This window comes from Geotrypetes seraphini, chromosome 9 (genome assembly GCF_902459505.1).
Source record: "Geotrypetes seraphini chromosome 9, aGeoSer1.1, whole genome shotgun sequence".
Classification (NCBI taxonomy): Eukaryota; Metazoa; Chordata; class Amphibia; order Gymnophiona; family Dermophiidae; genus Geotrypetes; species Geotrypetes seraphini.
The window spans coordinates 31300187-31314145 of record NC_047092.1 but is presented as its reverse complement, the minus strand read 5'-3'; the positions used below and the strand labels follow the sequence as shown (position 1 = coordinate 31314145).

General features: G+C 39.9%; 1 protein-coding gene across 4 annotated transcripts in view; it reads left to right on the top strand.

Annotated features, from left to right (window-relative positions):
- The window catches only part of ING3 (inhibitor of growth family member 3), a 52672-nt gene extending 40895 nt beyond the window's left edge, over positions 1-11777 (top strand). For all 4 annotated transcript variants that reach the window (XM_033959265.1, XM_033959263.1, XM_033959262.1 and 1 more), the window contains 3 exons: positions 2633-2813; positions 6239-6277; positions 10758-11777. In XM_033959265.1, the coding sequence (XP_033815156.1) occupies positions 2633-2813; positions 6239-6277; positions 10758-10874 (337 nt within the window). In that variant the 3' untranslated portion in view covers positions 10875-11777. The remainder of the gene's footprint in view (positions 1-2632; positions 2814-6238; positions 6278-10757) is intronic.
- The last annotated feature ends 2182 nt before the right edge of the window (positions 11778-13959 follow it).

Below are 13959 nucleotides of genomic sequence, written 5' to 3'. Positions count from 1 at the left end.
GCCACCATATTTTCACAATATAATGTTGCATTCACTGAAAATATACTTTCTTGAATTTGTTTTAAATCTGCTATCAGTTTCATAGAGTGTCCCATAGCTGTAGTACTATTTTTTAAAAAGTAAATAATTGTTCTCGTTTCAAATAGCTCATGATTTTATAAGCCTTTGATTGCCCCTTACTTGATTTTTTTTTTTTCTGTATGCTGAAGAATCTTAACCTGCCTTCATGTAAATGAGCCCTTTTGTTCCTTGTATCAATATATTCAATTGGGGCTCACTTTTGCAAAAATATTCAGTAAGAGCCAAGACAACTGCTTGACCACAAGGGTCAGCATCTGACTCAGGTAAATTCAAAGCAACTCATGTAACAAATAGTCTGCTCTCACACACTTTCTTTGAGTAGCTTATTCCACCCTTCACATTTTCATTTTCTCTCTCCCCCAACCCTATCCCCTCTAACCTTACTGTCCTTACACCTTCTCCAGGGGTTTGCTGCTGCTAGGTGCTCTCTGAAACAGCTGTTCAGTTTTCTTCCATCACTATAGAGCTCTTGGTGAGCGTTAATCTCATAAATCCTACACTATTCTCAGATTTTCTTTTTGTATGGATCACACTGATTGAAAGACATATGGTACAGATGGCAAAGAGAATGTCTGTTGGAAGTAAAAATAAGGGAGGAGGGGAACAACATAGTTACTCCACAGTAACAGTAAAGAGAGTCCAGAGAACAAAAACCAAAAGAGAATGTGGCGAACGATGTACTTGATGCTACTTTATTGGTATATTATTCCAAGAAAAAATACACATCCACATATGTTGCGGTGTAATAGGACCCAACACAGTCCGTGTTTCGGCGGACACGCATTCCTCAGGGGTCCAGATTGATGTAAATACACAAATGTGGATGAACAAACAGATAAAAAACCCACTCCTATAGAGAGCAAACTTGAAAAACACTCCGCTGTGGAGACTGAGATACTAACTTTTGGCTTCAGTACAGCTGGGCTGTGCAGTCCCTATTGCAATCAGTCTTTTCTCAGTCTCCAGCAGGTGGAGTGGTAAGCTTGTGCAGTCTGTGCTGAGGTTTGTTTTGGGCCTGTTGGATCAGATTTAGTGAATCTTTCTTGTCCCTTTTGCTGTCCGGATAGAGCTTGGGGAATCCTTTCAGGGGTCCTACCAACCTCAGGGGTGCCACACTCGGAAGGGTTGAGTTCCTCCCCCCTTTTCCCCCCACCTTCCCTGGGGTCAAGCAGCTTCTTGGGCTGAATCTTCTCTTGCATCTCCGGTGGATAGCTGTAAAGTTATGGTTTGGTCTTCTCTTCATTCCTTTGCTCGGCACTACCGTTTAGATATTCAAGCATGTCAGGACATGGTGTTTGGTGAACATGTTCTTGTGTCAGCCCTTTGGGGGTCCCACCTGTGATAGGTACTGCTTTGGTGCGTCCCATCCATTTCTGTGCCGGTCTAGAGGGACACTAAAGAAGGAGAAATTGGGTCTTTTTGTCCCTCCAGACCAGCACAGACCCCCGCCCTGTTGTTTTGTTCAGTGTTTTTTCATGAAGAGTATGTTTTTTTCTGCGGGAGTTGGTTGTTGGGGGAGTTTAAAAGAGCAGCGGCATTTGGTTCAGCTGGTTTAGCTGGCAAACTGTGGGGCTTTTCTGAAAGGTTCTTGTTCTAATCAGTATTGAACAGTGTGTTCCTTGCTTTCTCTATTTGAGTGTGGAGTTGGGATGTTTTTCAGCCTAGTTGTTTTCTGCTTGGCTATTCGTTAAGACATTATAATAGGGACTGCACAGCCCACTTGTACTGAAGCCAAAAGTTAGTATCTCAGTCTCCACTAGCTGACAGAGGAGCATAAACCCACCTGTTCTAGTCTGGAGAGACTAGAACAGGTAGGCAATTCTGGTCCTTGAAAGCCACAGGCAGGTCAGGTTTTCAGGATATCCATTATAAATATGCATATGATAGATTTGCATCTCTTTTAGCTCTAATAGCTTCCTTCACCTCACTCATTAACCATGCTGGCTGCCGTTTGATCATCCTTCCTCCTTTTTTAATACATAGAATATATCCAGTCTTGGCTTCCAGGATGGTATTTTTTAATAACATCCATGCCTGATGTTAATTTTTCTGATTTCAGGTTTATTTAAAAATTTGATATACTGCCTTATTAAAAATTCAAAGCGTTTTTTGACATTTGCAGCTGCTCTTTTGAGTTTCTTTTTTTACCATTCTCCTCATGCTATCATAGTTTCCTTTTTTTAAAGTTAAATGTTCTTATGTATTGGATTTCTTGTGTGGACTTATTCCAGAGATTGTTAAATCTGATCATGTTATAGTCACTGTTGTCAAGCGGTCCCAGCACCATTATTTCTCGTACCAATTCATGCGCTCCACTAAGAACTAGAAGGTCTGGAATTGCTTCTTTTTTTGTCGGTTCCTGAACCTGCTGCGCCATAAAGCAGTTAATATTGGGGTACTTTTCTTGTGCTTTATAAGGAGAGGGAGAGTTGCAGTATAAATTAAAACCCTGTGACTGGAGTGTCTGTTTTAAATTGATCCCAGGGTTTGTTTTTACTTGAAATTGGATAACTGATGAATAATTAACACTTTTTTTTTTTTTGTTTCCCAGAAATAACAACAAGTCTTCAAGTCAACAGTCATCTTCATCCTCTTTATCATCTTGTTCTTCATCATCAGCATTAGCCCATGAACTGTCACAGCAGACAGCATCAATACCAGAGTCTGAGTCCAGCAGTCAAGTTGACTGGACATATGACCCAAATGAACCACGCTACTGTATTTGTAATCAGGTACATTCCCAGATGATGCTTCTTAAAATCAACTGTTTCTTTCAGCAGTACATATAGCTGCGTATCTGGATTGTTGAAATTGTTGCAGAATAGGTTGTGCAAAATGCAGATAATATATACAGTCTTATCAAAATAGTCTATACCAGGGGTGCTCAATAGGTCGATCGCGATAAACTGGTAGATCGCCAAGGCAAAGTGAGTCGATCGCGGAGCCCATCCCGGGCTCCATGATAGACTCGTGTTGCCTTCACAATCTACCGGGCCGATCAGCCTTCCTCTCCCCGACATCAATTCTGACTTCGGAGAGGAAGTTCCAGGCCAGCCAATTGCTGCCTGGCTGGCCCGGAACCTCCTGTCCGATGGCAGAAATGACGTCGGGGAGAGGAATTCTGGTCGGCCCGACGCAGGGAAGCAGGGAGAGCTTGGGGCCTGTTCCCTGATGGTGGCGGCAGTGGCTTAGGGGAGGGCAGGGAGAAAGAAAGAAAGGGGGGAGGAAAGGAGACATAAGGAAAGAAGAGAAACAGAAATAAAGGGGGCATGAAGAGAGAAAAAAAGAAAGGGAGGCAGGGAGAAAGAAAGGACAGGGAGAGAGGAAGTAAAAGTTGGGGGAGGGAATGAGGTCTGGAGGGGAGGAAGCATACAGGCTGAAAGCAGGGAAGAAATATTGGATGCACAGTCAGAAGAAGAAAGTGCAACCAAAGACTCATGAAATCACTAGACAACAAAGGTAGGAAAAATGATTTTATATTCAATTTAGTGATCAAAATGTGTCCGTTTTGAGAATTTATATCTGCTGTCAATATTTTGCACTATGACCTCCTTTTACTAAACCGCAATAGCGTTTTTTAGCGCAGGGAGCCTATAAGCGTCGAGAGCAGCACTGGGTATTCAGCTCAGCTTCCTGCGCTAAAAACTGCTATCGTAGTTTAGTAAAAAGGGAAGGGGGTATATTTGTCTATTTTTGTATGGTTGTTACTGAGGTGACAGTGCATAGAGTCATCTGCCTTGACCTCTTTGAAAAAACCCTGGAATATAAATAATAATTAACATTTTGTCTGCGTACAGTATGCTTTTTTTTTTTTTTTATTTTATTGTTGGTAGATCATTTTGACTTGGTCATTTTAAAAGTAGCTCGCAAGCCTAAAAAGTGTGGGCACCCCTGGTTTATATAATAAATTAGCACTTTTTAACTTTCATTTTTTGTGATTTTGCATTTGATGAATGTATGGATGACTCAGCAGGTGCATTCATCCCTCTAGAGTTCATACAAAGTTAGTAGCTCAGTTGAGTGCACTATTCTGCAATGTGTGCTACCTTTTGAATGAAACGCACTCATTTTTTATCTTATGGATGTTTAAAGAACCCATGGTCCTTTTCACAACTTTAGAGCAAAATAATGTCTAATATTACACTGTTTATATCAGGGGTGTCCAACCTTTTGGCTTATCTGGGCCGCATTGGCTGAAAAAAATGTTTCTGGGGCCGCACAAACATGCAAACGTTGCAGCAAGACAGAGGAAACACCTGAAGGCAGCAGAGGAAAACACTGCATCGCCCTTGACCGGGGCCGTACAAAATACTTCACGGGGCTGCATGCGGCCCTTAGGCCACAGGTTGGACACCCCTGGTTTATATAGAGGGAATTTTGACAGTCAAGTGATATGAAAAAGTTTTTTCCCCCTCCAGAATCCAGTCAGTATGATGTATATGCATTAATAGGGTGTAATCAAATCTTTAAACAAAATGCAAATAGTATTAGATAAACTCATAACAGTTTCTACATTAGGAAAAAGTTATCCAACACCCATATCACCCATGTGAAAGAGTAACTACTCCCTAACCTTAATAACAAGTTGCATCATCTTTAGCAACAATAATTGCAATCAAATTCTTCCTATTATTATTTAATACTATTTTTTCACATTGTTTTTGAGGAATTTTAGTTCACTCTTTTTTGCAGAACTGCCTTAATTCAGTCACATTTTTAAGTTTTTGTGTATGAAGTATTTATTGCTACAGCATCTCTGTTGGGTTCAAGTCAGGACTTTGACCAGGCCACTCCAAAACTTTAATTTTGATTCTCAGTCATTTAGATGTAGACTTGCTTTTGTGTTTTAGATTGTTGTTTTGATGCATAAACCAATTATGCTTCTACTTATGGACAGATGACTAGACATTCTGCTTAAATCGGTTTTGCTCAGATTTTTATTTTCATCCTAGATTTTTATAGCAATTTTGGAATGCTTAGCAAAAATTGGTTAAGAATTTTCTGGTATAGTGCAGAATTCATGGTTCCTTCAAATAATAAGTTTTCCAGATCCTGAAGCAGCAAAGCATCTCCTCAACATCACTCTACTGCAACCGTGTTTGACTGTTGGCATAATTTTCTTACTCTGGAATAATGTATTTTCTTTATGCCAGAAATAAAGGAATCAATGTTGTTTTCAAGAGTTTCATGTTTTACTTTTGTCCACAGAACATTATCCCAAAAGGCTTTGGGATCATTCAGATATTTTTAGCAAATGAGACCAGCATTGATGTTACTTTTAGATAGCAATGGTTTGTGCCTTGTTGCTGTTTCATGAATCACATTTATGCCCACTCTTTCTTATTATGGAGTCATGAACACTGACATTAGCTGTGGCTAGAGAGCCCTGCAGTTTTTGGATAATGAACTGGAATATTTTGTGGCTTCCCAGATGAGTTGTTGCTGTGCTGTTGGAGTCATTTTGGCAGGCAGGCCACTCCGGCTCTCTAACCAGATATCTGTTTTTTAGGCCATCAGGGACTGGGGATGTTGAGAATGGAGTAGTCTTAGGCCTTGGGATTGTGACAAGCCAAGCCATTTACAAAAATGATATCTACATAAGGGTTTCTAGGAGAATGTGTACCAGTTTTTAAAAGAAGCTTCGTGTTGTGACATTCTACCAAGGACTCTTTGTAATGGTGGTTCTGGCTGGGGGTGGGGTGGAGGGAGCAAATGACAGAATGTTCTTGACACCAGAGCCCTAATTTAGATTTGAGCTAGCATTTTGATGGAAGAAGAGGAAACTGCTAGGCCAAAGAAAAAACTTATATTTCAAGTTTATTATTTTTTTATATACCACCTATCAATGGAGGTTGTTTAAGCAGTTTTATTTGGGGTATGAAGAGGAGGAAGCATGTGTTTCTTTCCTACTCCCTAAATGTTGTCACTATTTATGACAATGAACTGTGGGTTGTCATCAAGTTTGCTGAATATGTAAGTAAAATATTTATTTTGGGATATGATCTTGATAGTACTTGGTGGTTTCATAAAAGCAAAATATTAAGTATGCCAATCTTACAAGGATACATCCTTCTATTTAGCTTGGACTGTGGGTTTATGGTCCCATTCGTCTAGCAGACCTGTGTTTTTACTGATCTTCTCAATTTGTTTTATTCAGGTGTCCTATGGTGAGATGGTAGGCTGTGATAACCAAGATGTAAGTATCAGCATATTAAATAGTTACCACCACCTTTAGATTACTACAGCTCTGTTAATTGTTCCTGTGTATTTACTGTAAATAATTTACTGTAAATATAGTACTGTGCTTATGAAGGTTACAGGATATATAAAGATGTCTACAACTTACCAAAAAAACAACCTGTGTAAAAAGGCTAGTTCCTGGTGGAAATATGCACAATTTTTCTGTTGGCTGGGCAAAAATGCTTTACTATTTTAAACTGTTTATTAAGGCAAAAAAAATCAGTCCAGAATATCCAGCTGCTGTTTGATTGAAAGAGAGCAGCTTACTAAACATTTCTTTCTTTAGACTATCTATTCACTGTGGTTTTTGGTTGTGGAGAACTTCAGCCAGTTACTTTCTTTTTGAAAAATATTTTGCCCAGTACTTAATAAGTCAACTGGTACAAGACTGTAGATATGCAAAGCTCACAATGTTGTTTTTGTAGACAAAATTCTCAATCAGTTAACCCAAATGGGGTTAGTTCTGATTTTGTGGCATCCATTTTCGCAAAGGAAGATGGCATGGGCAGTATCATTTGGGGATCGCTTCTGCCCCTGCTTGACATTGGACCAATAGGGTTGTATGGTGGGACCGGGGGAGGGGGTGTGTGCTGCTACAGGTAGGTCCGTGGGTGTAGAGGGAGGAGTTGGTTTGCTTGGTAGGAGGGGGAGAAGATGGGGGGAGGGAGCTTGAAGTGATAATTGCAAATTATATAAATAGAGGTTTTTTAAAAAAATGGAAGTATTTTATAATAGACCTTGAAAACTCTCACAAATGTTTCACTATAATAATCACAGTAAACTATATAATCTTACTAGCAAAGCCTAAAAAATATATAGAGTATAACCAGAAAACAGTCTAAACACATTAGCAATTATATCAATAAAGATTGCAAAAGTTTCAAATAGTGGAGAAAAAGGACCACGGATATCTTGCTCCAACAAGTCCCAACTTCATGAGACTGAATATATTTTATATATAGGAGCTTCTCCAGTCATTGGTCAAAAAAACTCCACTGGTATATCACTCTATTGCAGTTTCTTTTGTGTTTTGAGCCATGTGGTGCAATCCCTTACACCCCTCCTTTACTAACGCATAGCATGGGTTTTTAGCACTGGCAGCGGCAGTAACTGCTCTGACGTTCATAGGAATTCTATGAGAGTTGGAGCAGTTACCACCGCTGCCAACGCTAAAATCTGTGCTACGCGTTAGCAAAGGAAGGGGGTTAGTGAGGATGAAGAATTTTGTGTTTGACTGCTGATGGAGAATTAATGTTGCAGCCCTTGACAAAGCTGGAGGTGAAACAGGGCCACTGTTGAGCTTTTTTGTGAGATAAAGAATACAGCTGGATTTTTATTTCAACTGTTATGGCTGTGAATTGTGATAGATATGGGATGAAAACTGTGCTCGGACACATTTTTGCAATTTTTTTGAAGACTGCAATAGAGTGATATACAGTACTTACAAGTGGAGTTTTTTTTGACCAATGACTGAAGAAGCTCCTATATATAAAATATATTCCGTGAAGTTGGGACTTTTTGGAGCAAGATATCTGAGGTCTTATTTTCTCCACCATTTGAAACTTGTGTAATCTCTATTGATATAATTGCTAATGTGCTTAGTCTGTTTTCTAGTTATACTCTCTCTCTATTTTTTTAGGCTTCACTATATAGTCGACTCCACCTAAGTGCACGTCAGTTAAGTGCACACTTCGGTTATCCGCAGACTACCACCATGGTCCCGTTTTTTTTTTTACATTAAAGTCAATGGACGTAAACTCCGTATAATTAAAATTCTAATAAGCACACAATCCGCTTATGTGCACTGTTATAGGTCCCACCTCTATTCATTCACATTATGTTCACTCCGGTTAAAAGCAATCACGTTCTCACTTGGATGAGCCACGTGTTTCGGATCAGCAGTCTAGGCCTGGCCAGTGTTCAAACTTTCGGAACTGCACCATGGCGATGCGTGGACAAAAATCTTTGTCTTTGGTTGAACGTGTCGACCATGCTGGACAAAACTCATTGTCTTTGGCTGAATGTGTCAATGCCTTAAAGAAACTTGACTAATGGGAGAGTCAGGTCTCTATTGCAAAACATTATAGCATTCATCCCAGCCAGATTTCTCGGATTTACAAAAAAAAGCAAGCCATATTGAAAGACTGGCAAAACAACAGCAATCCTACCAGAAAACGGAAAAGAATTGGGAAGGCTGGATACATTGAACAGGTGTTGCTGCGATGGTTTGCTGAAGCTAGAAGTCGTCAAATTCCAATCAGTGGGCCTCTACTATTGGAGAAAGCAGCACAACTATCCGAAGAACTGGGCGTAGAAGACTTCAAAGCAATAAACGTATGGCTAGAAAGGTGGGAAGTTCGTAATGGCATAAAATTTAAGAAGCAGCATTGCAATAAACAAAACATGGATGAGTTTGGTGCAGAAAGATGGGTCATGGAAGTGTTGCCATCAGTCATTGGTGGATATGAACCATGCTGGTGTGTCATCCCTGATGGAACATTGGCTTTCAAACACAGCAAAACTGTTGGCTGCAAGGTGCCAAAGGAACGATTGCCATTGCTGCTTAGTTGCAGTATGGATGGTAGTGAAAAGCTCGAGCCACTGCTGATTGGGAATCATTGAAATCCTCGGTGCTTCAAAAACATTAAACGCCTGCCTGTTGAATATGAAAGCAACAAAAACGCATGGATAATGTCAACATTGTGGATTGAATGGTTGCAAAAGCTTGACAGTCTGATGAGAAGGCATAGGAGGCACATTGTAATGCTGTGTGATAACTGTGCAGCACACAACAATGGCGTAAGACTAACCAACATCAAACTCGTGTTTCTTCCACTAAACACGACTTCTTTGATCCAACCGATGAACCCAGGGATAATCACCAACTTCAAATGTCATTACAGGTCGCTCATCTTAAGATATGTGATGGCAGTGATTGATGCAAGCACCGAATCCAGTCCCTGAGCTGCTGAGCTCGCGAGAAAAATGACGGTGCTTTACTCTCTTCACATGGTACGAGTCTGATTATCAATGATTTCAAATTTCTATTGACGGGTAAGCTTCATTCACGCATCTGATGAGACAACTGAAGCTGACACTTCGTCCATTGAACTCCCAGTTGGACTCTCGCCACAAGAGTTTGAGCTGTATGTCGCTATTGACAACAATGTGTCCACATCATCTGACAGCACTAATTCCGATATCTGTACAGTCATAAGGGACACTGCAGACAACCAAGAGTCCAATGAGGATGGAAATACTGCTGCGGTTATCATGACTAATGAACCACCTGCAGAGATTGTTTCCTTCTCGGACGCGCTGAAGTCCCTACACACGCTGCGTTATCTGAAGATAAATGGATGTCACGACTATAGACAGTTTTACAGCATCAGTAGTCAGATACACAGCCTGAGTTGTGCAATCTGCGTGCAGAAAGCAGTGATTATTTCAGTAGAATGTTGGTTTAAAAAAGGTTTACAGTGTATTTCATTAAGCGGAACAGTGCTGTTTCTATAACTGAACCATGTTAAATTGTATTCGGTGTGTTTTTTGCTGAATAAAAGTTTTATTGCATTTGACTACAGCGTACTGTGGTTTTTCATGACTAAAAAGTGGTACTCCGATTAAGCGCACACTCCGTTTAAGCACACGTGGCGGTCCGGTCCGGAGGCCTTACACTTAAGCGGAGTCGACTGTAATAATGCAAAGACATTGAATAAGCTCTTGAACATGAATATCTGTGTATGTAATTGGGTTGCGTAATATGTAAGGAAAAGTCTAAGCTGTACAGTAGAGAATGACATGTGGACAAAATTTTCCCTGTAAGAAACTCATTTCCTGTCCCGGCGAGTTTTTTTCCTGGCCATGCCCCATTCCTGCTCTGTCCTAATCTGCACGAGCCTCAAACACTTTAAAATCATAAGCATTTGAGGCTTCTGAAGTTAAGGCAGAGCTTGCATGAATGGGGCAGGGACAAGGACAGTGGCAAAACTCAGCTAGACGGGATGGGAAAATTGAGTTCCTGCGGGGACAGGGACAAATTTGTCCCCGTATCATTCTCTACAGCTGACATAAGAACTAACCTGGCAATATGATCTTTGATAAAGGGTTTGAATACAGAGAATACTTTCTTATTCAAGTAATTATGAAATAAATGCTAAACACTCACTAACAGGAGTTGAGTACTTCAATAGATAGAAGGTAAATTAGATTTTATATAGTGCTTTGCATACAGACTGGAATCCCAAATATCTTAGGAAGAAAAACTGCATATAACTATACAGCGTTCTTAATAATGGTACATTAAGAAATGAAAAATCAGGAAGGGATAATTCATTTGATGGGGAAGATACTAAAGAAATGATTAATCCTGTAGTTGTCTTGGTTTCATTTGTGTAATACTGTACTAGCTTATCTAATTGCAATGTCTTTTTTAGTGTCCTATCGAATGGTTTCATTATGGCTGTGTTGGTTTGTCTGAAGCACCTAAAGGAAAGTGGTACTGTCCACAATGCACTGCTGCCATGAAACGAAGAGGCAGTAGACATAAATGATGCCTTCGATTGTATCCAAGGAAGTTTACGTTTAAGCATTTTATACTGAACTTCAAATTAAAGCTCACATTTCTTATTCTCTGTGTAAAATAAAAATGAATGTAGGCAATTATACATATTGAACAGTTCTGTTTAATAGCTGTGTTTTTGTTCTACAATTATTTGCGCACTGTGTGCTAGAAATACTATTCCAGCTGGCTACTGAAACAGACCAAGATGGATACATGCAGACTTTTATACTCTTATGAAATCATTTAGTCAAATAAAGGGCATTCTAGAAAAATTCCATTATTTAGAAAATTTCAGCCATTAAGAATGATTTAAAACATTTGTATACATTTTACATTCAAATATGTTCTGATGTATGTATATGTATGCCACCGTGGTTATATAATATGTATATAGTTGCAGAGAAAAATCAGTGCTTACATTTAAAAAAAGGGTGTGAATGATTTTAGAAACTTTTGTAACTGTTTCTTTATGAAACAAAATTCAGCTGGCTGAAGAAAAATGGTTCTTTTGTAAAGTGAGCTGGTATCTTCTGCAGAACTTAGGGCTCCTTTTACAAAGGTGCGCTAGCGTTTTTAGCACACGCACCGGATTAGGCGCTCTAGCTGAAAAACTTCCGCCTGCTTGACATTTTAGCGCACGCTATTCCACATGTTAAGGCCCAAACGCACCTTTGTAAAAGGAGCCCTTAGTTACAAAAGAACCAAAACTCCTGTATTGTAAAGTGAAATAAATTCATGCTATTACTTTGTATGTTTCTACACCAGACTAGGACATAATTCATTAAAAACAAAAATGTTACATATCTGGTTTTTTTTAACTACAGAATTTGTTTATTTTTTGTCAAGTAATTCCTTATTTTACTGGGTGGTTAAAATAAAATAAATGCTGCTATAGAAGTGTCATATTACATTACATTACATTTGTGATTTCTATTCCGCTTGTGCCTTGCGGTTCTAAGCGTATGCTCTTTGATTTGCATAAACTTCTAAATCATGATTGTACCCAGGATTTGACAGAGGGCTGTGGTATTTTGGATGAGCCTAGACATTTCATTCCCAATTTCAGAAATTGAAGACACATTTTTGCCAATAAATATTGATATCTGCTACCCCAAATCTGCAATCGATTAAACACCCCTGTTGGTGTGGATAGCATGAAGAAAGAAAGTTTTAAGAATGTCCAGAATTTGGTATCTAAGGATTAATGCTAAAAAAAAGAAAATGCAGGGTCATGCATTTGGACTTCAAAACCCCAAGGAAGTAATACAGTTTAGGGGGTAAATCTGGAAGTAGCTCTTTACTGTGCTGGTCTGTGAAGTCTCAGAATTTTGAGGTCAGGCAACAGATTCACCTATGATCTGTTGAGAAGGATCACCTATAAATCCCTTGCAGTGGATTGTGATGACCATAGATTTTAGCTTCAAGGGCTGAGGGGGGGGGGGCTTTTTGTGGTATAACAGTGGTTCAGAGTCTCTGGTACTCTCAGGAGTCAACTCAATCAGTTGGGCTATCAGGCTCACACTCTTGAAATTCCTGCTCATTCTGTAGGGCTCTTATAAATGATGTCAGATAATGCTAAGTACCCACGCTCATTCCACTACCTTCTGGTCCCACATTGCAGATCAAATTCTCAAGCAAAGTTTTGGCATCATTATTGACTCTCCTTTAATGATCATCTTAAGTCTTCACATGTTGAGGAAAGTGAGATCCTGCGCCAACAACATTTTGCTGTCCTTGTACAATCAATCATTCTTTCCAGACTGGACTATTGTAATTCCATCTATCTAAATCTAACTAAGAAAAATCTTCAAAGACTTCAGCGGATCCAGAACACTGCGGCTAGGTTGATCTTCGCAAAAAGCTAATTTGATCATGTTTCCCCGCTTCTGTCAAAACTTCACTGGCTTCAGGTGATTTCTAGGATTCACTTTAATTGTACCTGCCTAATTTTCAAGATCCTACATGGCATTCTTCCTCTCCAAATCCCACTATCCTGGAATTCTTCGAGATCTGACATTACCAGATCCACCCACATACTCAAACTATCTTTCCCCTCGTTAAAAGGTGTCATGTATGCAGGTAAATTAGGGAAATCCCTTTTCTTCAAATTCACTGAGCTTTGGAATAACCTCCCTGCCCCGCTGCGGAACCTAGGCTCATTTCAGTTATTCCGAAAGCATCTGAAAACGTGGCTTTTCTCCAAAACGTAAAGCTATCTATTTAAAATGTAAAGCTAGCTATCCTCTTCTTAACCTCTAATTTCTTTTTCTTTTTTTTTCTTTTCCAAAAGTTTATTGAGAAAATGCAAAAAGATACATAACCATAAACAAGGCAACCAACAACCCAGACAATCACATCCCCCCCACCCCGCCAAAAATCATACTGGGATTCTTCAGTACGAGACAAAACAGTCCAAAGCAGAACATGACCCCCCATCCACAACCCCTCCCACCCCAACCCCCCATCCCATTTGTGTGCAGAAAACCAACTAGAAACCACCAAATTAGCTGGGTGAGACCACTAGGAGGCCGATGACCACTTGATGTAAGGATCCCAAACCTTCAAAAACTGAGAAAGGTGATTATGCATGAGAGCTGTCATTTAGACATACGAAAAATAAATGCTAATTTTCCCAATAAATGCCTAGTTGGTGGGTAACCAGCTTCCACTGTGCAGCCAGCAACAGTCTGCTAGCTGTAAACATATGAAAAACCAAGGTCTGCCAGGAGTGCGGCAATGCCCCAAGCGGCATATGCAGTAAAGCACTGCCCATAGATTTACGAACAGGTGTATGAAAAATTTCCATGAGAATTTCAAACACTATAGTCCAATAGGGGGCCACTTTAGAGCAATCCCACCAAATGTGCAAAAACGTACCTCTTTGCCCACACTGCCTCCAACACAAGTCAGAGGTGTGCGAGTAAATACGGTGCAAGCGAACTGGTGTAAGGTACCACTGGTAGAGCATCTTATATCCATTTTCCACCAAAGAGCTAGCAATTGGGCGCAGCTAGCGTTTGAAAAGATTGGCCCACCATCGAGGAGTAAAGGTCCGCCCCAACAAAGTCTCCCAA